Below are 26,040 nucleotides of genomic sequence, written 5' to 3'. Positions count from 1 at the left end.
TTTAAGGACCTTGCCAAACAGGGTATGTCGTGCCAAATGACATCAGAAACTTCAGGGAAGTTTAGAAATGTTTCTAGGGAATGACGATACCACAGATCAGCACCCTTGTTTCAATGAAAAACGACTAATTTTGATATTCTTTGAAGTGAGACAACTGAGCTGGAATTTCACTTAAAAATAGCATCACATTAGTCTGGTGTCTCTGTTTTGGGAAAGGATATCTGCTACAGGCAGAGAGAATTTTTTCATGAATTCACTGAGAGATAAAAATGTCTCTGAGTCAGCACTCTGAATCCTGACTGTGTTCTGAGACTGAAAACCAGGGAGTGCATTTAGTTATAAACCACAGGCTGGATTTAAAATATTTCCACCTGGTGTAAAACACAGTCAGAGATGAGATTGAATAAATATTCCAATTTAAAATTCCAATCAAACGCCCCAGTTTGCCTTCTGGAAGCCTCTCCCTAGGACAGCAGCCTTGCTCTGCAGCGTTCAGCCCTCCTAACTGTATTCCCAAGCTTGAAGAATTCTGAAAAAAATATCTCAGGATGAGTTTTCCTTCATTTATTTGATATCTCCCTGGGGTGGGATGACCCTGGATGACTGCTAGGTGCCCACCAGACCTCTCCTCATCAGGATAGGGGGATAAAATTAGATAGAAAACTTGCAGCATGAGAAAAAGACAGTTCAGTGAGTAATTAACATTTTAGCTAATTAATTTGGCTCTGTCAAATGTGGGTACAACCCCTGACTACCTCTTCTCAGAATAACCACTCCTGCATTCCTCTGCTACCAAACCTTTGACATGTTAACCCGGTACAGCTCCTCTCTTTCCTCTCTGGCCTCCCAGTAATTGCTTGGGGAAAATATTTTCTAGAGTTTGTTTAAAGATTATTAAAAAAAAAAAAAAATCTGGTCCTTAAGCCCCACAGCAGTGCCAGCAAAATAAAGTTAATTTTACCACCAACAATCAATAATCTTGTCCACACAGAAAGAAGCAAACAGGAAGTGCTGGTTTAATGGTCAGACATGATGATCTTAGATGTCTTTTTCAACCTTAATTATTCTATTATTTTATGAAGAGTGCAACAAACACCATCACAGTGTTGCAACAAGCAAAAATAATCTTTTGCTTGATCATACAAATAAAAGGTGAAATCAAGTTTTGTGTGAATCATTTATTTGCTTGTATTCGTGAAATCCATCTGAGCATTCAGGACACTGCCACTACTGCAGCTGAAATCTCCTTATTAAAAAATAAATCTCCGTGGACATATTAGCAATTCCAAAAGAACACAGAAATGCCTGGAGACCTTTTTCCCTATCAATGATCTGATGGTCTTATTTAACTCTTTTATGCAAAGTTTCTCCTGCCGAGCTTCCTGCCAGAGCCTGCTGTCAAAGACAGGTTTGTGTGAGCTGTTATTACATAGCACCACTCCTTCATTACAAAATTACATGTATTATGTGCAGCAGAATTGCATAATCTGTGTAATTAGCTCATCTCAGCCAGAGCTGGCAGCGAAAGCAGCTGAGAAGGTTGGGCAGAGGGGAGAGCTAATGACAGCCATTCAGGAATAAGGATTGCACCTGTAAAACTGCCTGCCCCAGAGCACAGCTGAGATCACACAAATGCTGATTTATTGCCAGTGCTGGCTGGGGCTGGTTCAGGTGGGTGTGTGAGAGCTGGGCTGAGCAGGCACAGAAAGCTCAGCTCCAGTCAGGCTGTCAGACTCAGTGCTGCATCAAACCCCACAATGCTCAGGAAAAGCTGATCCCTCTCCTTTCTTGCTTTGTTTTCCTCTTCTTTCCTTCCTTGTCCTGACAGTAGCTTTCTTTCTCCTACTATTACTTTTTTAAGTACAAACCCTGATTCTGCACTTTTTGTGTCGGATTAAGCCTTTTTCCGACCCAGAGCTGGGGCAACTGAGAGGTCTTTTAAAAACTTTCATTCTATTTTCAGTCTCATGAGAAGTCTGAGACAGTACAGATGTTATAATTCACTCTATCACAACCAGAAGACAACTATTTCCTAATTACAATACATTATAAATGTTTCTTGGCCTATCAGTTTTGGCCACACCATGCTGAAAATGCCCTAAAGCAAATAATCTAAAATTACCCCTTGTGGGTCCTACTACAATGCATCTTTCCTAGTTCTATTTCTCCAGAGTTTCTGGTCTTATTTGCAAGGCCATCCTTTGAAGCTTGTGTCTGGCTCCATTTCTCTCTCAGCAATGTCTGTCCTATTCCATGGCATTTCTAAGTCAGCATTTCTTGCCTCAAGGTTTGCACAGGGATGCACACATTGTGTGGGCCTTCTTTCAGGCTTGGAGAATTCTCTACAAATCCATTTCCCACATTTTGGACACAGAATGAAGCTGCTGCTTTCTCTATTGCTCCATTTGTTGCACCTGTGGGCTGCTGGCCCTGTCACACCCTGCACTGCTCATCACACCCAAAGTGTCCCCTGCACCCAAGGGGCTGACACCAAGAAGCCTTCAGGGAATCAGTACATTGTTATTTAGGTTTTTGCATTTTATTTAGGTTTTAGCATGAAAAAGGCAATGCAGAGCCTGATCAAAAGCTGTTTCATCCTCTCTTGTCTCACTTCATTTTGCCTGAGAGTTTGAAATTCCTCTTCATCCATGCTACAGAGTTGCCTGATGTATTTGTAGAGTGATTTCAGAAAAAAAAAAAAGTAATGGAAAAATAAAACTCAGCTTATGGAAAACAAAACCCATCTCTACTGGTAAAGCAGGACAGTTCACTATTTTATCTTCATTGGATCAAAGAATGAAGCCAAATCCAATGGAAGGGGTCTGACAACAGGACATGTATTATACTAGAAAATGTAGCCTAGGAAACAACTCTGCATTGCAGAGAAGAGCAGCAAGTAGCTGCATCAATGTGATTGTGATAACTGAGCACTTCATCTGGCACACAGAAACCTGCAGGTGCTACAGACCAGCAGGTCTGCACCAAGACAGCAAGGCATGAAAACAAATACAGAGCTGTGAAATCGCGTGGATAACTCACAAATACATTGGTGACGGTACCCAGCACTTACACAAATCAAATATCCAAGCTCATGGATGTTCCTGCAGTTCTGAAGGTATCAATGAAAGTATCTCTGGTTTTCCCAGGCCACACAAAGGGATGATTTCCATTCACTTCACATCTCCATATTGAGAAGATTTTTACTATTGAAAAAGAGACCTGGAACACTATTAAGAAGACACTGAAATCCAGCTGCCCGCTTTGCACTTTGTACATCCAAAAGTCTTTGTATGGAAACTCTTGCAAAGCACTGCAAAACACAGATTCTCTCCTCAAAACACTCCTGGCTCAGCCCCACAGAAATTAATGACACTGAGGAATAAAAGTGACATGTTAGCAGGGAACTTCTTGCATTCTAAACCAAAAAAAAGAAGAAGTCTTTCCAGAGTTGGAAAGCTTCAGAGTGCCTGAAATATTGGAGTTAATTTACAAAAGGGCAGGGTTGAAGGGTGGGAGTCTGAGCAGGGACCAGCTGCAGGGTATGAACAGGTCTCATTTGCTGCTGTTGTGACAGAAACAGGCTGGACACTGCCTCCAGCCCTTCCCTTTCACACTGGCACAGCCACCAAGGCTGCTGCAGCAGGGCTCAGGACAGATGGATCCATGCCAGCCAGGGAAGTCCTGGAATTCACCCTGAAGGCAACACAGCCAGAAGCAGAGTGGTTCTAATGGTCCTGTCATGTGCCTGCCCACCAAATCAGGGGACAAGAACATCCTCTGAGAGACAGAAAGGAAAATTATGAAGAAAACCAATTTATGAACATCCCTTTTCTGTTGAGACAAGGTACTCAGCCCAAACACACTAAAAATCAAGCTGCATGTCCCCTTTTCATTTACAAAACAGATATTTCAGGTCTGACATTTTCTTCTGTTGAATTTTAGTTTGCTCAGAGGCTCTGGCAGCCCTGCAGTCAGGAAATGTGTCTGTTATGCCTAGGATGTGGGACAGTATCACCCTTATTCTTTACATCTGGGATTTAACTCTCAATTCCCTTCTCTCACCTGCTGTTCTTTGGGATGGAAACTCAGATTTTTTGCCTGGTGTGCCCCACCTGGCAGCGAGGCACTGCAGTTCTTAACCAGAAATGCTTTCTGCATGCTTCCCATAGGTTTGCCCCATCCCTTTGCCCCTTTTCATGGCAGAGGTGTCAGATCTAGATGATCTTTAAGGCCCCTTTCAGCTCAAACCTTTCTCTGATGCTATGATGTGAAACTTCTAGCACTTAAAGTTCATCCCAAGGAAGCTATTTTTATCCAATCCTTCCACCTCGAGCAGATAACTTCCATGGATGAGCCATCACTGAGTCATTGACATTTCAGGATTAAATCAAAGCAATTAGCCCTGCCTTTTCCAGCTGATTTTCATTGAGGTAACATAGCAACTAGACAAAGGTCAGTGCCCCATGAGTATCACTCAATTCCCCTAAAAGCAAGCAAAGGATGAACAAAACCATTTTAATGGTGCAGAGAAATCACATATTCTGCATCAATAGGTAAATGGACTCAAACCAAGAGCCTGAGACCACTCTCACTCTGATGCACACCTGGTAGCACAAGTTCTTCATAGAAAAACCATCACTAAGTCACAGGTGTCCATGAAAAACAAAGAGTTGGTGATAGAGGCCACTAAAGGGTCTATTTGATATCCATAGGGACATCACAAAACCACAGAAAAGCCTGGTTTGAAGGAGCAGCAGAGTTCATCTGGTCCAACTTGCAATGCCCAATCCACAGCCAGAGCTTCTCCATGCTCAAAATTCACACAGAAGTGCTTCGTTTCATGAAGGAAATTATAAAATCCCAGTGGAGTTTTCAAAGCTACTCAAGAACCTAAAGACTCACACAAATAACTGACCTACCACTGAGAAATCAATTTCTTTCCCTGATTTTTCAGGAGGTGAATTTTAGCTCAGGTGCACCAGAAGCTGAGTGCACAAACAGGTGGTCTTCAGCTGGTCCCAGAGCATCGGCGACTCAGTCACATCCCCCCCATTCATGCCTCTCTCTGTGCTTGCTCAGGGCCTGGGAAAATGAGAATGGGCTTAGACAAAGAGCCTAGGAAGGATAATGTACTGAAGTGAGACAGGAGACAGGCAGGTATCCAACCACTCAAAGAAGTGATGAAAAATAACCCCCCAGATTCTCTCAAAGCCCTGTAATTACAGTGGGTGTGGTCATCTGTAATCTCAGGAAGTCAGCCACAGATTTGCAGCTGAGATCTAACAGAGAATCAGTAAAATAGAAATCCCTAGGAAAGACTTTGCACCTGTCTGCTGAAAAATCCAACCATTGATTAGCATATTTCTAGTTTCAGGAGAGCTTTTTACATATTCCCAGGATAAACTGAATTGCACTGCTCTGATGTCTGTGCTCTTCTGGCACGCTCACCTCACTGGGTCAACTCAGAGATCCTTCTATCCCCCTCAGCATTCACTGAAGCAATAAACTAAAGTGCTCATGGAGAATAAAACTGCTGTTATTACTGTTGTTTTTGTTTTGTTTTTTTTTTTTTTTTTTTTTTCCCTAGGAGAAACATGCTGTGAACACGAGAAAGATGAAGGGATTAAAAACAGATTAAGGCAAAAAAAAAAAAAAAATTCCAGAATCCAAACTGAGAATGGGCTTGTAGGTGGACAAGAATGGCTTAACTGTGTGAAAATATCTTTGTGGGGATCCTTTAGTTGATCCAAAAAGAAGTAAGAAGCAGCAAAACCCAGTATTCCTACTGAATGAAAACCATACTAAGAAAAAAAAAAAAAAAAAATATCCACTAAAAATCCATTCCCCTTCAACTTCCATGGGAAACCTTATTTCTCATCAACTTCTCAAGCTGCTAAGAATGGCTGTTGTAATTTGGGTGTCAAGTCTGGATGTTGGGGTCCAAAACTGAGTAGGAGCTTCCCTTTCCCAGAACAAACCTTAGGCAAAACCTTGAACGACTGTCAGAGCCTGAGAATTTTATTTGGACAAGGATGCAGCTTGAAGGTCCGTTCTTCCAAGCCACAAAAATTGCAAAGACTCACCATTATATGAACAGCAAAGACACTTCTATGTCATGGCAGAGCACAGAGGGAAACCTGAAGAACCTACAGCCACTCCCTGGAACTGGGTGATACAACCACCACAACTGCACTTGGATTTATCCCTGTCCCTTTTGAGACAGGCTTGGAAACAGAAAGCAGACCTAAGTGGGAATCTGTTCCCTCATTTTCACACCCAATGAAAGCCTTCTGATTTTTGGGCTGCTAAGGAGACTTCCTGAGTCACAGGCAGCTCTGTGGAAATGTGCATTTTCAGACATTAATTTGGCAATTAATGACACTGGGGTAAGTGGGTGAGTTTATACAGGATAGTTATGTGGAGTGGGAAATTCAGAAGTTTGGATTAGATGGCCAAAATTAACTGTGAACCCATGGGATGCTGTCTTTCTTTAATACAAAGTTTTCCCCATGAAGGGGCTGTTTCTATATCACCAGCTTTGTCAGCTGGAGATGGGGTCCCTGTCCCCATCCACCCAGACAGCTGCACTATCCCAGACTGAAAAAAGAAAGATGTATTCCATTTGCCATCTGTATGGCAGTTGTCTTCTGTTAAGTGGAAGTTTTCCTTATCTCTTCCACAACCAATCCTTCCTCAGAGGAGACATCTGCTGATAATGGGCTATTGAATGTCACTGCATGACTGATAAGAACTGTAACATCCCCCTGTGAGATGCTCAGCCCAGAGGGAGGAGCCAAGCATTCCTACCTGGATACAATCTTGAGTTTCTGGAACACCAGCATGGCTTTTCCTGCACTGGATTTCCCAGAGAACAGCTTCCTCTTCCACTGCCTCTTCAGAGGAAGCCTGTACCCTTTTCTACAGGATCACTGCTCCCACAGAATCACAGCTGACACTCCAGGAAGATTGCAGCCACAATTCCAATGGAACTGCTGCCAACAGCCTGACCAACAGGGAGTCAGGTTGAACCTGACTCTGTCAGTGTTTTGGTTCACTGCATTGTTTATTTTATCTTTTTATTTTCCCTAGTAAAGAACTGTTATTCCTGCTCCAATATTTTTGCCTGAGAGCCCCCCTTAATTTCAAATTTGTAACAATTCAGAGGGAGGGGTCCTACATTTTTCCATTTCAGGGGAGGCTCCTGCCTTCCTTAGCAGACACCTGTCTTTCCAAACCAAGACATGTTCCCCTGTCCAAATCCCTTCAATCCCACCCAGCACACCACCATCCACACCCTGAAAGGAAAAACAAGTCCTTTCCTTGATGAAAAGGACTTCTCAAAAGGACTTTCCAAGTCAGGGGTCTCTCTCACCCCACCAGAGCTCCTGGAACAGAAAAAATCTCACTAGGAAGGAACCTGTGAGGAAATTTCTCTGTGGAAGGCCAGCACTGGGAAATCTCTCTGAAGGGCCCTGCTTCTCCCTTTCCTCTTCATCCCCAGCCTTTTACTCTGCTATCCTGCAAAGGAATAGGGTGTCCCCTTCCTATCAATCCTAGAAATCCATTTCCAGCACTCAAACTCTTGTTTTCCATACTGGTTCCCGCACAAAGATGGGAGTTTTCAGTTGTTCAAGTGTGTTAAGATCAGCCCAGAAACAACAATCTCTGAAATCCTTCTGCTTCCAAACTCAGCTGCTCCAGCTGCAGAGCAGGAACCAGTGTGGAGCCTGGAGATCCTGCAACAAGTCCTGACTGCTCATGATGTACTTTGAAATACACAACTGCTGATGTTTCAGGGATTACTGGCATAATTCAGCAATTCCTAAGTTGGATACAAATTCTTAGAAATGAGAAAAAGAATCCCTGTGAAGTCACATCTAAGTTTAGTTAAAATGGGGATGATGCACTAGCAAACTAATTTCCTATTTTCTGTGTTTGTCTTATTTCCATGAGACATCTTCTGTTTTCCAAAGCTCTGTTTATTCCCTGGCTGACTGAGGGGGATGCAGCTCCTCTGCATTAATTCTTCTGTCACAGCATAGCCAGGGCATTCCAACCACCAGGGGTTTGGGACAGTACAACCAAACTGGGAAAGGTTCTTCCTCCTTTTGGTTTCCCAAGGAAATCTCTTCTTGAGACTTGAGAATTTTTTTCTTTTATTTTTGGTTGGGTTTTTTTTTTTTTTTAGTACTATTCCTATAATTTGTTTCAAAGTATTGCTTCTCCCAGCACAAGTCTCATCTGCTCCTCTGTTATTCCCATCACTGCAGAGAAAGAAGTCAGCATAAAGCAGTCCTGGTTTTATTGATTTTATGACTCTGTCCCAAGAGCTACCAATTATGAATTCCAAGAATAACATCTGAGGGGAATGAAAACCGCACTGAAAAAATAAAAGAAAATATCCGCTAAAAATCCATTCCCCTTCAATTTCCATGGGAAACCTTATTTCTCATCAACTTCTCAAGCTGCTGAGGATGGCTGTTGTAATTTGGGTGTCAAGTCTGGATGTTGGGGTCCAAAACTGAGTAGGAGCTTCCCTTTCCCAGGACAACAAACCTTAGGCAAAGCCTTGAATGACTGTCAGAGGCTGGGAATTTCATTTGGACAAGGATGCAGCTTGAAGGTCCGTTCTTCCAAGCCACAGAAATTGCAAAGACTCACCATTATGTGAACAGCAAAGGTACTTCTATGTCACGGCAGAGCACAGAGGGAAACCTAAAGAAACTAAATGTGCCTAATTTATTGATTTAATTGTTCTGCAGAACACAAGCAACAGGCAGGGCAGAGCTGAGGTGGTATTGCCCCACTGGTGACACACCTGTGAGTTATTGCTGGTAAGTGGGAGCACCTGGAGCATCTGCCAGGTACAGAGGGAAAATCCAAAAGCTGTTGCCAGCATTGAGACATCAGGTGGATGCAAAGGGCAGCAGTGCAGTGAAGAACACGGCGTGTCCAGCCACAAGCAACCCCTGCATCATCCAAGGGCAGGCTCTTGTGCCTGCTTGGGCTCCTCTGATAGCTTTGTTCCACCCCTGCACGGCTGCACTGTGCTCTGCATGGTTCCTCATCCTCTACCACAACACACACCTGCCTGGGAGCAAAGCTTGGCACTGCCCTTCCCGCAGCTTTTCAGAGGAGCCCTGGTGAGAGGGGCAACACCCCATAGCAGAGGGGACACAGGGTCCCTCCCAGGAACGTGTCCTTGTCCCTGCCCCACCTCACGAGGCTCTTTTGCCATGCAGCAGGATGGGGAGCAGCTCTGTCCCACAGCAGCCCCGCTCCAGGGTCCCCCTGCACCATCCATCCCTCCCATCCAGCCTGCAGGGGACACTGGCTTTACCTGCACTCTAAGTGACACCCTGTGGCTGGCAGGAGGAATGGCGGGTGACCGTGGCCTCGGTGACATTGTCCCCCAGCTTTTGTGACAGCAAACTGAGGCTGCGAGCCTCAGGTGAGGCACAGAGAGCCTCAGGTGTTCAGCACCTGGCGAGAACAGCCCCATTCCACCTCAGCCTCCCACAGCTTGTCCGGGTGAAAAAGGGTCAAAAGGCACAATAAAACAGGAGATCCTAGTCCACGAGGGAGTGTCCACACTGCATGCAGCTGGGTGGGATTTATCCATTCATTTTGATATGGTGAGATGAGGATTTGTAATAGAATTTAATTCTTTCCCTTCCCCGGCTGCTCCCTCTTCCTCCCCATGCTCTAGAAGAACACATTTTTTGCAAGTGTCATCTAATTCCAAACTTGTGGAAAAAAATGGACTTCAGTCCATCTGTTTGCCAGCTGGAAGTCACTGCCAGCTTAGACAATAGCAAGTTCCAGAGAGATGGATGTGGCAGCTGCCTTAGGGAAAGAAAGAATTATGAAGAAACTTCCAAAATAAAGTGGGCAACACTTTGTTTGCTGACCCTCCTGATGGCCTAGGATTAAAAGCCATCACTGAGATGTGCCACTGCTCACATCTGACTGACTTTGGTGCAGAATGGCAGCTACAGTCACAGTTTTGGTGAAGTCTGGGTGAATTTTGCCCCAAAGCCAAGCCTAAACTGAAGAGAACCCAAATCAGGTGCAACAGGACCACAGGAAAGCCACCTTTGCTGTTATTAGTAAAGTTATTAGCAAAGAACAAAAGTAGAAATCCGTGTTTAAGTGGCTGGAGGAAAGGTCCTTGAATGTTGACTGAAGTAACATTAACAATCTCCTTATTTTACTAAATGCAATTAACTTGTGTCCTGGGCTCAATGAAGAAATCACATGTTTTACATGATGATAGTAGTGGGAACAAAAAAAAAAAGGGATTTTTTTCATTCCTTCTTGTAAATATTATTTACAACACTTTTCTTTCTTCCAGACTCCAAAATCAGAGCCATCTCGTACCACAAATTATGCTTCACAAAAGAAAGAAAAAGAAGAAGAAAAACTTGGGAGGGAGCAAGTGAAGCCTCTCCCATCTGTGCATGACTGAAATCCAGAGCCTCCCACTGTATTTGTGGAAGATGTGTGTATTTGTATTTCTCTGCAAAAGCAGCAAGAGAAAATGAACAAAAATGGTTGAAATCTTAATCTGGACACAGAGCTATTGGAGACAAGCTGACCTAATCAGCTGCAGATTTGATTTCCTCAGAGAGAACCTTTACGAGCTTAAAAATGATGTTTTATTTCCTCCCCCAGAATTCCAATTCTGGACTTCTTATTTTCCACTGTCGAGTTTGTTGCATTTCTCATCAGTCTCCTTCCTTCAACTTCCATATACTCTCGACTTCCTAGCTGAAAATACTTGTTTTACCCCCCAGGATGGTTGATACATGGCTGCTGAAAGGCTACAGACTTTTTTTAACAACAAAAAAAAAGTATTTTTCTAGTGACTCCATAACTAAAATTGACTACAAAACATTTATTTTTATCCCAAATCCCCTGTCATTAAAGAGTGGGATAAAAGCTTTCTGGACATCTAACAAGGTTACAGAAGACAGATGAAGTGAGAGTAGTTTTAGTGTTTCATAGTAATTTTTTTGAGTCTGAAAGCACACCTGCATGCCCATGATGGACATTTTATTTCTCTCCAATAACGATGAAAAGCCATCAGAACTTCAGGGCTCTCTGTCATTTACAGCAGGACTTTGCTTTCAAAAATGCAGCCTTTAGAAATCAAGCCAAAAAAACCTCTGGGGAACGAGTACGTCACGTGAATGTGATCAACAGAAGTGGTCAAGACACTAAAATACATGAGATAAAACATAAGTGAAAATGTTAATTGAGTCTCTGGGCCAGCCACTTCTTTATTTCTGTAATTATCAGGACACGGCTTGCCTGCAAAATATGAACAAGACTCTGAGTCTTGACTTCCTAGCAAGGTTCATGTTTTCTATGCAGGCTGGATCACGTCTCTAGAACTCTGAACAATAATTAATCAGAAGGAAAAGCAGCAAAGGTTAGATCTCCATAAAAGAATGGGATTTTAACCTACGAAAATTAGCTCTTTTAAAAATTGAATCATCCCTATAAACCCTTTCAAAAGAGGGGAAATGCAAACCAGAAGAGCTATTAATTCACTTCTTCACCCTTCCCTCAGCACACAAAAGATTCTTGCTCTGTGTTCAAGATGAGACAACCATGAACTGCAGAAATTCTTCTCTCAGTGTGGAGCAAGCCCTGCTGACAGGTACAGGTGTGATCCGTGTGCCAGGGGCTCCTTCCCCCACGCCCATCCACGTGAATATCAGTGTGGGAACTCAAAATGTCCCTCAGACATTTTTGGAGGTTCCAGGCCCTGGTCAGAAGCATTTGAGACCCTGGCACAGCTGCAAACAGCTGTGATTTTGGGTTTGAACCATGGAATGATTTACCAACCTTGCAGGAAGAACAAGAAGTCACAAAAGTTTAGATATTATAGTAGAAGTAGTCACAAAGTAAAGGGAAGAATTTTTGAGTGCTGTACAGGGGGGTTTTGGTTTTGTACATGGGGGTCAGAAGTTTTAAGATGGAGGGATTTGGGCCTGTCCTGTCCTCCCTCCTTCTTCTTCCTTACCTCCATGTTCTTGGTGATGTTGGCACTCATAGATTGCTTTAGAGTAGAAAATCACCATTTAATATAGGTAATAGGCATTGGGGAAAACTGTAACCATGTCACACGTAATGTACCATATAAAAGATAGAAAAGCACCATTTAATATAGGTAATAGGCATTGGGGACAAACTGTAACCATGTCACACGTAATGTACCATATAAAAGACAGCAGCAGCCCTGGGCAGGGAGAGAAGAAGCAGTCGGGAGTCAGAGAGGATGTCAGGGTGTGTGTGTGCCTCTGCCTGAGCTGTGAGCAAACCACAGCAGCCCGAGGAGAAAATCTTTTAGATAACTTGCAATAAACTGCCTTGCGACCAGACAACAGAAGGCTACTGAGCTTTTTTTGAAAGCATGGGTTGGAGGAGAGGCTTTTCCACCACACGGAGCCACCCCTGACCTAGAGGTGAGCTCCAGCACATCAGTTGCTCAATCACCAACCCTCTCCAAAGCTTTCTCAGCAGGTAGCTGGTGGTAGGGCCAAGGAAAAGGTGATGCACACCCCCTCAGAACATGCAGGAGCCCAGTCCCCATCAGGGCAAGGTTAGCAGTGATTATGTGCCTGTTCTCAGCTGCACGGTCCCCGGAGAAGGTGAGGAGGATGCTTGGTATGATATCCAAAACACTCCTGTGAAGTGGCTGTTTCAGTCAAAGAGCTTCCCTACACTGAGAGAGAGAGGTGGGGGGGATTTGCAGTCTGGGAGTTGGAGCTACAGAGACCTTTTGTTGATGGCAAAAGCAGTTTGATCTCAACCCTCAGGTGCGGGATCAGTTCAGCACAACACACGCCCAGGGATGAGCTCAGCTGCCTGAACACGGGCATTGGATCATTTGTCACTGAGCATCTGCAACACCTGGGTGGCCTGGGAGATGAAACACAAAACTACAACAAGGCTGGGCCCCCTAAAACACCAACAAAATACCCCTTGGCATATCAAACAGTACTGCCACTTCTGCAGGGGCTGCTGAGCTGAGCTGCTCATTTAGGCTGAGCTCAGTAACTCCCTAGGCTTCAGTCCTTCTGTCAATTAGAGCTCTGACTTGTATTAGAGCTTAAATACTTAAATTAGTTGTCAATACTACTTGGAAATACCTCACTTTGTGGGTTTTAATCTGAAAGACCTTCTGAATGCCTGCAGCTCCTGTCTGCAGCCCAGAGCAAAGTGAGCAGCCCATGATGGATGGGTGTCACCACAGAACACCCTGCCACGCCAGGGGCTTGGGACAAAATTTGGTTGAGGTTACAAAAGTCAACATTTCTTTTCCAGTAGATGAACATTGAACCCTGGATTTTCACTTTGCACAAGGAAATCTGTAGGGAAAGTGTTAATGTAGGCATACTTTAGCCTGTAACACGCTCTAACTACATGCTTGAACAGCTGCTTTTTAGCAAGCAGCAAAGCCAGACTCATTACAGGCCATTTGCTGAATTAATCAAGCCTCAGGATATCCTAATAAGTGAATTAATCTGTTTCCTAAAACAAAACTAAGAGCTTCACACTGTCAAAGCATAAACACATCTAGAGGGCAGCAATGATATTGTAATTTTTCACTAAATATAGAACCTGAGAGAGACAAGTGCACAGTCACACACTGCAGCAACACAGACTTTTTTTTCCTGTTTCTTTTAATTTTTCCCCTTTGAGAATAATACATAAAAACTACAAAGCTGTAAGTGGATGGCATAATTTTCAGATCCTTGGTCAAAGAGCATTTTGCCCATATTCACACTGCAGGGTAACCAGAGTGAGTGTGATCTGTCAACATGACTTTATTTCCCAAATAAAGAGGGAGGGAAAAAAAACCCAGCATATCCCCAAAATAACAAAATGTCAGGGATAAAAAATCCTCACAGACTGACAGACTTTGTTTTACAAATGCAGCTGAAACTTATCTGAGTTACTCAGCAGCTCCCAGGAGACACAGAGAAACACAGACCCAGGCACAGAATCACCACGGGAATCTCTTGCAGTTAGGATGGAAATATTTTACACCAACAGTTTATTCTAGTATGGCAAACAGGAGGGGGGTTTTTTAAGCACAAGCTCTTTTTTCTAAGGGTTTGTTGGTGGGTTTGGGGTTTTATTTGGTGTTTTTGTGGTGTTTTTTTTTTTTGTTTTTTGTTTGTTTTTTATCCTCAAATGCTTTTTCATTGAATTTGCTGGCATTGATAGCCTTCCCCATCTGGGTCAGAGTGGACATCAAAGCCTGAGAGGTGACAGGATGGACACAAAGCAGGGGAGGTGCATCCAAAGCCTCTGATGAGCTGATGTGTGGAGGAACCTACCTGTCTGTTTTTGTCTTGAATTCCATCTCCTACATGCACAGAGATTACAGTGAGGTGCAGAAACAGCCCCACGAGTACCAAAACTCAGCCATGGGTCAGTGCTTTGTGCTTCTCTGAGTTTTTCAAAAGCTTTTCACACAGTTTGGGCACTTCCCAGTTTGGATTTGCCAGTGTCTACAATGCAAAAGATTTCCTTGACAGGGAATGCTGCTGGGTTCATTCCCGCCAGCTGATGAGCTGCTTTTAGGAAATTGGTGGGAAATTGGAATCTTTGAGAGCCTGATTTTTAAAAGTGAAAAATAAATCACCGAAACGGATCCAATTTTTTTACAGGCTCCCAAATGAGAAATATACTGACAGATATACAAAATATACTCACAGATATATAAAATCAATGCAAAGAAAAGCTGTAGCACCTAAAAGGTGGAAGCTCATGAACGTAGGATACCTGAGAGTATAATAAATGCTGAGTTACACCCTAGAGCTGGAAAAGCTCTTAGTAGAAGAAAGGCAATGGAAGGTGATTTTTCTAAATTGGTCTAATTTTGCTCTCAAAAAAAAAATCAGTGTAATATAACAAACCATCATTTCTCCCTCTGTCTCATCAAAATGCAAAACAAAATAGAACAAAACTACATACCCTAGGAAGAAATCTTATGTTGATTCAAGCCATCTCCTATCAGACCTTCATTTTGAGCTGTATTATTCACCTCTGAGATTTGCAAGATCCATTTCCCATTCTTTAATCAGTTGTCTGTGCTCATTTTATCATCTGCAGGGGGAACACAGCTGAGGTTTTCAGCACAATCAGCCTCATCACAAATGAGGCAGCCCACAAACCAACTTGGTGAAATCATGCAAGTGGTCAGAATGTGTTAATATTTGGTTTTCCCAAATTCTGGACGTGTTTTGCATACAGTAATTATATTTTTCAAATGCCAAAAGAGATTGCACCTGTGTATTCAAACCTTAGCCTGCTGTCCTACTGCTTTCCCTAGCTTTAATCACTTAGCTGCTATTTCCCAAGGAGCTATTGATTCCAAAAGCTGACCAGATTTTGATATAATCCTTCCCGCCAATTTCTGCACTACAACTTGGAGGAACTACACACATGGAAGTGTCTGAGATCATCTGGAGGTAGTTACTCACACTTTATGTTGAAAGGAGAAAAATATCCATTTCCTCAGAAAATAATACTTCAGCATTTCAAGAACATATTTCCATCAGTCTTTAGTTTAATTAACATGCCATTGTTTTAAAAGCAAAGGATTTAAGGAAAGTTATTAGCACTGCAATACAAGCAGCAGCCACCACTGAGAAGGAGAGAACTTTAAATCAGGTCATTGATGAACTACTGAAAGCATCAACAGAGTTTATAAAAACCAAACTGGGGTATTCCATATTTTTTTTCTTTCATTTACAGGAAAAAACATTTAAATTCTTTCCACTGTGTTCGCACTGCCCTTAATTCTCAGAAATTTTCTTCTGGTCTCAGCTGAGATTTGTCCAAGTAGTGAAGTCTCTGCTGTAATCAAAGCCAGCATCACCCAGCCCATTCCAAGTTCCCTCCTATTTTATTGCAAAGACCCAAGTCTGAGATTAGAGGGCTTTAGGATGATTTTGCAGTTCTCTGAGGCAACCTTTTACTCTGCTCAAAGTCTGTCCCTAATAACTAATCTGACAGAGGACTTTGTTTCTCAGGGCCAATGCACCAAACTTTTGGCCAGTTACCTGACCATGATACCTAGAGCTGGGGAAGGAATAAATTCACTTTCTACAAGTTTAAAAATAAGATCTGACATGTCAGGGTCACTCTTTTATGGGACTTAAGGAGAATACTGGCCCCACAAAATTAACACTACCTGCAAGTGAGATCACCAACACCCAAGCAAAAGTTCTGAGTGAAGCATAGAATGAAATTATCCCTACAGTCAAAACCACACTGAAAAAATGAGTGACAAACAAGTGGGTGCACACATTTGGAATTAATATGTTTTAAAACTCTTAATGAAAGGTCCAAAGGGTATTGACAGATAAGCAGAAGGAAATGAGTGCCTGGATCCCACAGCCTGAATAATAAATTTGTAGTGAGTCATCATGATTGTTTACCTCGAAGAATAAAGCATCCAGGAGATTTCTAAGGAGCCCCCATGCTCCCTTGCTTTGAATATTATTTGCCTCCAATTTCCTCTCCTGTCTCCTGTGCAGAGCTGATGCAGCTCCAGCCCCAGCAGCCAGTCCCTGATGAAGTTGCTAAAACAGATTGCAGCCCTCAGCCTCCTTTCTGCCTGTTAATCCAACTCCCAGCAGGGCTTGAACCCCTGCTCACACAGCCAGCCTGGAAAAGGGACTGACTTGCCAAAATGCAGTTGAGGTGGTAGGAATTTAAGTGTTCCGTGAGCCAAAGGTTGTCTAATTATCCAGGTGGGTGAAGCACTGCTACAAACACACTGAGCTGTAGGCAGCTGCACATGCACAAACACACAAAGCACAATAAACTCTCCTCAGACTGCAGAGGAGATTTTCTGCCCGGATCTTCCTAAATGTACTTCAGCAAAGAGGAAACAGCGTCCACAAGCCTGCGCTTTTGAGAAATCTGCATCATTCCAGGCAAAAATTTTGAATATACATGCTGGAATGTGGAGGAAATGTTGGTTCCCAAGCAAACTTTTTTTTTTATTTTATTGTTTTTTTTTTTTTATGTAATGAAAATAGATTTTGGGTGTCCCCAGGTGCCTTCTGAACGCGAGCTCTGCGGGAAAAGAAAGGAGTTTGTACTTACTCGTGGTGTTGTACTTGATCCCATTGAAGAACTCCGGGCAGGGTCTCTCCACGAGTTCCCCCGCAGAGGTTCTGGGCCAGCAGGTCCCGATCTGGTCCGTGGTGGCATTGCAGTACGGACCTGGGGTTAAAAAAACGAGACAGAAAGGGGAAAAGAAGCAGTTGAGAAGGCACAAAAGCCACTCACTTCGCATCACAAAGCAAACCGAATCTCAGCACTCGTGAAGCTTTTCCCGAGCTCTGCGCCAGGTAACAACTCCTACCATCAAAGCCCAGGAAAGGGATAGAGGAACTCTCTAAAAAAGTCTCGTGCAAACGATCCAGGAGGCTGCAGTTCACATCAAATTCTTCTAAGATGAACTGAGAGACGGTCACATCCATTATTCCCTCTGGGACTGCCGGACTGGATCAGGCTCCTTCTGGATCACCCCTTTGTGTGTGGTTTTTTTGTTTGTTTTGCTTTTTCAGTCCTCTCTTCCTTTTCTCCTTTCTGGAGCCAAAGGAGCATCAATGTGTTGGAGAGCCGCTCCCGCTCGCAGCGCGCTGACAACTTGGCTGAGTCTGCGTCTGCCTGCGCAACTCAGCCCTCCCAGCTCAGCCCTCCCAGCTCCTCTTCCCTTTAAATCCGGCGGCTCGGGAGCCAATGGGATGGGGCTGGGCCCGGCTGAGGGGCTCACGTCTCCCCGGTGTCCCCAGCAGGCTCCCAGCTGCCGCCCGGCTCCGCCAGCGCGCTGCGCCGCTGCATCCCCCTCGCCCTCCTCCCTGCCTCTGACACACCGAGGCACGGCTCTGTTGTTAGCTCCAGGGATGAGCGCTTCTGCAGAGAAATGCTGGCTGCAAATTAAAGCCAGGGAGAGCAGGAAAAGCCATCAGAGGAGGAGAACTCCTCGGGTTTTTTTTTGGTTTTTTTTTTGGAGAGAAGCAATTCCTGCCTTTGCTGCATGGAACTGAGGATGAGCAGAGGGATGCTGGAGCAGCGGGGAAGGAGGGACCCGGTCCAGGAGGTGCTGGGCAAGCCTTGAGAAAGAAGAGAAATAACAAAAGCAGGGATGAAAGATAGAAATAATAAAAACAGGGATGATCTGATAGAAGGGAATAAAGGAATCTGGAGTAATCATAGAATCACAGAAGGTCTGGCTTGGAAGAGATGTTAAAGGTTATCTCGTTCCAACACCCTGCCATGGGCAGGGATCCCTTCCAATAGACCAGGTTCCTTCAAGCCCTGTCCAGCCTGGTCTGGAATAAAGAAATCTGGAATAATGACCCACAGAAGAAGCAGAGTGGGAAGAGTAAAGCCTAGGCACTGAGGGAACACATCTTTCAGCCACTCACAGGGATGGGATGGGGCGGACAGTAGAGCAAAGCAAGGCACAGAGAGCTCTGAAGCAAAGGGTGGATCATTCAGGGGAAGAGGAAGAAAAGAAATGCCCCTCTCATTTTCCAGTGGTAGGAGAGAGCAAGGTTTTCAGAAAGGATGAGCACCCAGACTGACCAGGTGCAAGAGCAGGAGCCTCTAAACAAGAAAATCCTGATGTGGGGAGAGAGGGAAGAGCAAAGGGCTTGACAAACTGAGGTCAGCGTGGGACAGGATGAGAAGGGTCTGGTGAAGGGCAAGGAGGAGAAGTTTGGAAGGAGCTGCCCAGAAGGCTGGCAATCTTTGGGAAATCAAAACTCAGCAGAGTGGCACTGGGTGAAGGGCTGTACCCTGGGACGTGCTGGAGAGCAGCTCAGACCTGACCAGCCTTTCTGACTTGCTACACCAAGCTATGAGGAAATCCCTAAAAAAAAAAAATGTTGCTGAGGTTCATTTATGACCACAGATTTTGGGAAGCAAACAACAAAATGACTTGTAAGGGAGTAGACTGAGATCAGTAGATATGAAGTGACAGAGGAATGCAGAAAAATAAGGCAAAGACAGTAAAATGAAATATTTACAGTCTGTTCACAGCTTTAGATCGAACAAGGTGCTTACACTGAACTCAAAGCTGTGATGCAGGACTTCTTATAACATTTATCTCCCACCCTGCAAAGGCCTGGACTTTCCTTTTATTCATATTTAAGACTGAAGGGCTTTATTCTTTACTTCTGAAGTACCAAAAGAATTGTGGCATCCAGAGAGAAGAAAAAGAAAAAATAACTGGGTTAGAACAACAAATAAATTAACAACATACACTGAGGAGAGAACTAGCCAGGATGTTATTTTGCCATCTGGGAATCTGGAGATTTTTTTAACATTTTCAGATTGCAATGGCAGAGAGGGGAGGAGTGCCACTGCGGTTTTGGGATAAGTATTTTTATTTGGAATATATAAAAACCCATGAGAATAACAAGTGTACTAATTCTCTAGACACTGTGATATTCTGAGGCAAATTAATGCATCTCTCTGCTTCTCTTTCTGTAGCCTTAATCTGCTTCTCAAGTCAATGTTCCCAAAACTGCAGCCCTTCTGGAGAAATCTCAATTGCAACAAATTAACCCTTCTCAACACCAACACATCTCTTTGTCCCATGCACCTCCAACCCCAAAAAGCAGGCGAGAAAATTTTTTTAGCATCAGTCACCTAACATGACCTACTGGCTGGCTTTGAACACTGCTTTGAGGAGAAAGGCCTTTTTCTTCAACTTCCAAGAGTGAGGGATAAAGGGTGCTCTAAACCCTCATTTTCTCCTTCCTGAAAGTTCAGTTGAGCTCATAAAATTCCTTTTTGTTCCTCAAGCTGAGCCTCTCAGGGGTGGCTTTGAAGCCTTCTCACGGGACAGCACCTGAATGTGCCCAGTGGCTGCTCCCACACAGGCAGGACTGAACAGCCAGCAGGACACTGGTCCAGGATGTTGTAAGATTATTTTTTTTTTGTCTGCTTCTGCTGACTCTCTGCAGGAGAAAAATCACATAACCTGGCCAAAAGTCTTCATTTCTCACCTACTGTCTGCCCTTTCTATTTTTTCATGCTGTTTGTTCAGCACACTGGACTCGAAATCCTGCTTGGAGGCTTTGGGCACTGGAGTTTCCTGAATTTTTTAAGGAATGCAGCACTTAATAAATTACAAAAAAAAGAATGACAGTTTCAAAAAAAGTAACTACTTTTAAATTTGGTAAATGTTTCTTGTCCCTAATTCTGCCCTGTGTTTTCCAGAATAAACTCTTGAAGATTTTTTGAATGGCTCAAATATTACAGAGTCAAACATTAAGCTGAATTTCATTTCAGTTCTGTTCTTTATAGTGGTTAACACCTGAAACAATAGCCCTGAATTAAACTAAATATTTTTTCAGGATCAGGAGAATGATTTCTTCATTTAAGTGAGAAGAGCTAGAAAATCTTCAATCTAAGCTGATTTCTATCTTTTCAGTTCAAATTTTAGAAAATCAGAAGCAGCATGTATCATACAATCCTGTTGTGTTCCATATATTTAATAATAATATAAAAGACACTGCAAAAATAAATATAGAGGGGATGAATGTTGAGGATTAAATCTGAATGAAGATAATAATTTATTGTTCCTCAGTCCACAAATCAGCACCATTCTTTAATAATCCCAGTTCCGCTGTAACCTCTTGATGAAAAACTACTTTTGCAGCTATCCCTGGGTACAATTAACCACTTCATCAAAGTTTCCCTCTGACTGGATCTAGTGAAATCCTGACTCTGTCAGTTGGACTCATTTGATGTGCAAATGTTGTTCTTTATTCAAGAAACCAATGACATGAAAGATTGACAGAAATCCTGCAGCTGCTGACACTTCTGCTTCTCTGCCGATGCCACGGCGCACGTGACACAAATCAGCCCTTGCCAGGCAGCAGAGATCTGCCTTAGAAATTCCACAGCATCCCAAGAAAGCTGGGATTTGGCTCTTGGCAGGCAGAAAAGCTTTGCCAGCTTCCAAGTGGGCTCGTTCCTGCATGCTGCTGGTTGGTTTGGGTGCACGTGCAAGGCTCTGGAAGAGAACAGGACAGACAAATAAACCTGTGCACGCTCACAGAACTCAGTAAGACCCTTTAAAGCAGACTTATTAAAAGGTCACCTGCAGTTCTTCTGGGAAAGGAACGAGCTCTGCTCATAAATGGCAATGGAAACCTCTGTATGTCAGCCCTCACACCACTGCTGCACAGCTGCTTTCTTCATCTACAACCTGCTCCAAGCCACAGCTGATGGAATTAGTCAGAGCACAGCTTTTAGCTTGCCCCACCAACAGTGAGTAGCAAGGATGAGCTGTGGTTGTCCAGCAACATCAAAGCTCAGCTCTATGCAGACCCAGGCAGTCCCTGTAAGTGTTTGGAGAGGGTGGAAAGAACTCCAGAACCACCTGACTTCTCCTCAGACACTCAATCTACACAAAACCAAGGAATTCCTGTGTATTACAAGATCCAGGATGATTATTGAGGTTGGGGTGGGGGGTGGAGGGGTGGAAGCAAAGAGGAAATAAAAACCAGAACACAAATTCTCTCCTCATTTCCCTTCTTCAGAGAAAGAAAAGTATTCAGCCTCCCACTACAGTGACAGCTTCAGCACTCCTGTTGTCTCTCTGTCCACGTGAAGAGCTCCTGCCCTGCAGGCACAGCAGTCACCCTCTGCTCTGCTCTGTAAGAAGGCTCAGGGCAGGAAATGCACATCTTCTCTCCATCTGGTGACACCAATGTCCTCTGCACCTCGGTGCCATGTGGCTTTCAGGAATTTTACCTCATCAGGGTGCAAGTAACACACAGTGCCAGTGTTGGCTTTTCACCTCTCTTCCCCTAACCCAGGTGTGTGCATCCACATCCAGACTCTCCATTTCATGTACAAACTGCTCTGTTAACTCACTCATGGAGCTGTTTCTTCTAAATATGAGGCTGGAGAGTTTCAAGTGTTACAATCAATTTTTTGTCATCTCCTTTTCCTCCCCTAGTAATTCTGTGCTATTGCAATGACCTCCCAGCATCAAACTGTCAAGTTACTGGGACTCTTAAACTTGGTAAGGAATGCAAGATTTTGAGGAAGGTACAAATTTATCCAAGTGGCTTCTGGGCCACAAACCTCAAGGCCCTCCTTCTCAAGCTGCACTGAAAAACTGCTCTGACTGCACTTCTCAAATGCAGTGTTGACATGACCATGAGCTGGTAGAATATTTATCTTCCCATTCCAGGTGTGTAAATGCAATTTTCAGAGTGGGAGCACGTTCAGACCACAGGGAGCAAGGCAATTCAAGTAGCAAGAGGTTGAGGACAGCTTAAAGATCTCCACAGACAGCTCTAGAACTGCCATGGGTATGTCACATATGGCTGACTCCCCTGCCACACCACACCCTGGCTCCTCACAGTGAATTCCACTCTGCTGCAGGAGTAGACTGCTAAAGAAAACCCCTTCTCAAACTGAGGGCTACACTTTTCATCAAAATCTGGTCATTTCTGCATCTACTTGAGACCTACACTGAAAGTTCAGAGTTGAAAATTGTTGTATGTGGAGAGGAAGATTAGACATAGATACACAGAGATCTTTGTTTCAGCTGATAGACTCATTTGTTAGAAACAGGAGACATCCTTTATTGCTAGAAATGAAGTATGACTCCACCAAGCAAAGATAAAATTAATAAATGCAGGCCTGTGGTGATGAATCTTCGCAGCTTCATTGATGCTAGAAAATATTTACTGGGGGTGTAAAAAGAACCAACAGCATAAATAATAAATGGCTTGTAGCCATTTATTATTTATGCTGTCAAATCACTATATTTCAATACAATATCAATATATTTCTTTAGGCATATTAATACACTTGTCATTCTCTACAGCTATAAAACCTGTGTGAGTGAATCATGTTACATGGGACAAATGATGAGACACTGCAGGGAGATTACAAGAACACTAAGAACACAAAAGAACCAACCTTGTCACACTAATAAACTGCCAGAGTTATTTTTCTTGAAGTGAGCTGTTTTAGATGAATATACAGAACATCATCTACTGCATAAGAGCACAACAGCATTCAGAATAACTCTGATTTTATACAGGGTCAAATTCAGAGTCAGCGCTTCGCAGACACACAAAAACACAAAGGAGTCCATCTGATATATTTATCTATGCCTGGCAATGGCTTGGTGCTGTTTACAGCATAAGCACAAAAAATAGCAAAAAAAAAGGGAGTTAAGTCCCATCTAAACAAATGATGACCATGAGGATGTGTGTTATTATCTCACTCTTTCTGTTGTGTACAATGGGACCACTGCCACAAAGGATGTAAAGATTCAGGGGTCTTGTCCTGTTCTCCTCCTCAGCACACATCAGCCACTAAATTCCTCCTGGCTTAATTCAGCATATGCCAAACTTTTGCTCTCCCTGCCTCCCACTCTGCTTTGCTTTGCTGCCTTTCAGTGCATGCTGGGAAGATCTGAGTAGTCTTCCCATGCATCATAAACTGGGAGGATGTACACAAATAAAAGGCACTAAAATGTTCAGAAGTCAATCCCTCATTTCCTCGGAAAGCTCAGAGGCACTGCACAGTGCCCGATTTTGAAACATCAGGTAGCTCAGAAAGCACAAAGAGAGACAAATAACACATGATCCTGCTGCTCAATACCCCAGCTCTAAAAAATGACCCAAATCAGATGCTACCATGGCTTAGGTTGCAAATGCCAGATGTGGCTGGGGGTGTGTGTTCTGTTGCCATCTGTCAGAGCTGGGGCAGTTCTCTGCTGTCCATGGGGCAGTTTTCTTTATCTCTCCCACAGCCAATCCTCCCTCCAGGAGATCTCTGCTGTCCATGGCCACTGAGTGTCCCTGCACGGCTGAGAAAATTCCATCATCCATGGGGAGATACTGCACCCAGGGGAGGAGCCAAGCATTCCTACCTGGATACAATCTGACCTGGGAACAGCACAGCAGCCTTTGCCCCCTGCATTCCCAGAGGAGCAGCTTCCTTCCCCACTGCATTCCCAGAGGAGCAGCTTCCTTCCCCCTGCATTCCCAGAGGAGCAGCTTTCTTCCCCCTGCATTCCCAGAGGAGCAGCTTTCTCCCCACTGCATTCCCAGAGGAGCAGCTTTCTCCCCACTGCATTCCCAGAGGAGCAGCTTTCTCCCCACTGCATTCCCAGAGGAGCCCAGGCCCATCTCCCCCAGCCCTGGAGCTCCAGAGGAAAACTCCCCCCTTGTGCAGGATCCTGCTCCAGCAGAAGCACAGCTGGCACTGCAGGAGGGCTGAGCCACCCTGGGATGGGGCTGAGCCACCTCCCTGACCCACAGGCTGCCAGGGCATGTTCTGACTCTGACTCTGTGTTTTGTATTACTGCATTTTTAATTTTTCTAATAAAAAACTGTTATTCCTCCTCTTATATCTTTACCTGAGAGCCCCTTAATTTTGAAATTATAATAATTTGGAAGGAGAGGGTTTACACTTTCCATTTCAAGAGAAGCTCCTGCTTTCCTTAGCAGACACCTTTCTTTTCAAACTGAGGCACACCAACAGAACCAGCCTGCTCCAAATTACCATGATCTAATCAATAGGGTTTCCTAAGCATCTTCAACAGAAAAAGGTAAGAGAATTAACCCTTTGGTGTCCGGGCCCTGCCTTCATGGCCTAGCACACATGGCAGCTACAATGTCATGACTCCCAGTTTTAAACCATCCAACTCATATTTTCTTGGTTTTTCTTAGAGGAGCCCCATCAGTCTGGCTTTGGGACCCTGGGCTGGTGGCTTCTGTACTCCTTTGGGCACAAAGCAAGTGGAAAATCGAGGACTTGTAACAGATTGAAACACTACAGAGCTGCCAGCTCTCTATGCTCTTACTCTCTGTTTCCCATGAGTTATCAAAGCTGCCACTTGTAGACAAGAAGGGTCTAGACTTTGATTCCACTGCCCAAAAGCGTGTGAGCTGCAAGATCTGAGGTACTCCAGCATATCTGGAATAGCCACATGAGGCTGGCAGAGAAACTCAGGACCCTGGGAAGATCCACCCCTTCTGAAGCAGCAGCCACAGGGCAAACACTTTGTCCTCGGGCATCTCAAGTGTTCTGGGCCACCTGTGGACATCAGACTGGGCAAAACCTGGACCTGATATAACAGGGAAGAATCCCATCAGCAGCATGTCACAGGAAGGCTTTCACTATTATTACATTGGCTTTATGTAGTAGATTTTTATTCCTTGGGTTAATTTAAATCATTCATAAATGTGGGAAACCTCCTAAAACACAAAGGGTAGCACAAGCCTTGTAGAACAACTAAAGTTTTCCTGATTATTTTCTCCTCTTGGTTGAACTGTCATATTTACAACACATCTCTGAGAGGAAACAAATTTTGGACACTTCTCTTATGGTGTCCCCAGTACAAATGCTTCCAGAGATGACAATTTACTCAGGTGTACAAGCACTAGAAAAAAAAAAAAAAAACTTTTGCAATGAGATTCACCTGATGAGATTGATTTTGCCCTCAGCTCTAACCATTACCCTGAGTAGATCTTTGCTGTCTATAAGAGGAACCAACTTACATTGATATAAATGTCTTCGTTAATCAGATTAATCCTATTCCAGATGCCCTGAACAAAGATCAAATATTTGCTGAGCTTTTCCCCACTGGCCCACCTCATCTCCCTGGAGTGTTTTACAGCTGTAATCCCATAACTTTGAGCCTATCATTTCATAGGAGAGCAAACAAAAATATTTGAAATTAAACACATCAGGTATAAATATGAGAAGAAAAATGTTCTGTTAGGACGGGACTATCACAATGCCAGCAGCATTGTGTTTAGAGATTCCGTGTCTTAGATTTAATGCAATTATTTACCAGAGGAAATCAATACAACACAAGCACTGTGTAATAGATTTGCATCTCTCTGCCAGCCACCACTCAGCAAACACCAGAGAAAATGCCTGGAAATGAAGTGGCAGGAATCATGAGCAGAATACTGACTTTGAGAATTGAGACAGCAGTTCTCAAACACA

The 26,040-nt window shown here is 43.8% G+C and overlaps 1 protein-coding gene across 4 annotated transcripts in view; it reads right to left on the bottom strand.

The window, feature by feature from the left end:
• CRHR2 (corticotropin releasing hormone receptor 2) overlaps positions 1–26,040 on the bottom strand; it is a 151,690-nt gene that overhangs the window by 89,720 nt on the left and 35,930 nt on the right. For 3 of the 4 annotated variants that reach the window (XM_085563003.1, XM_085563010.1, XM_077789598.2), the window contains exon 3: positions 17,137–17,256. In XM_085563003.1, coding sequence (XP_085419129.1) covers positions 17,137–17,256 — 120 coding nt within the window. Of the gene's footprint in view, positions 1–17,136; positions 17,257–17,398; positions 17,900–26,040 lie in introns of those variants that run through there. The other variant, XM_021547687.4, reaches the window with a different exon arrangement.

Source organism: Lonchura striata, chromosome 2, assembly GCF_050655825.1.
Source record: "Lonchura striata isolate lonStrDom1 chromosome 2, ASM5065582v1, whole genome shotgun sequence".
NCBI lineage: Eukaryota > Metazoa > Chordata > Aves > Passeriformes > Estrildidae > Lonchura > Lonchura striata.
Note: the sequence above shows the minus strand (reverse complement) of the source record. Positions and strands in the feature narration are given on the sequence as shown.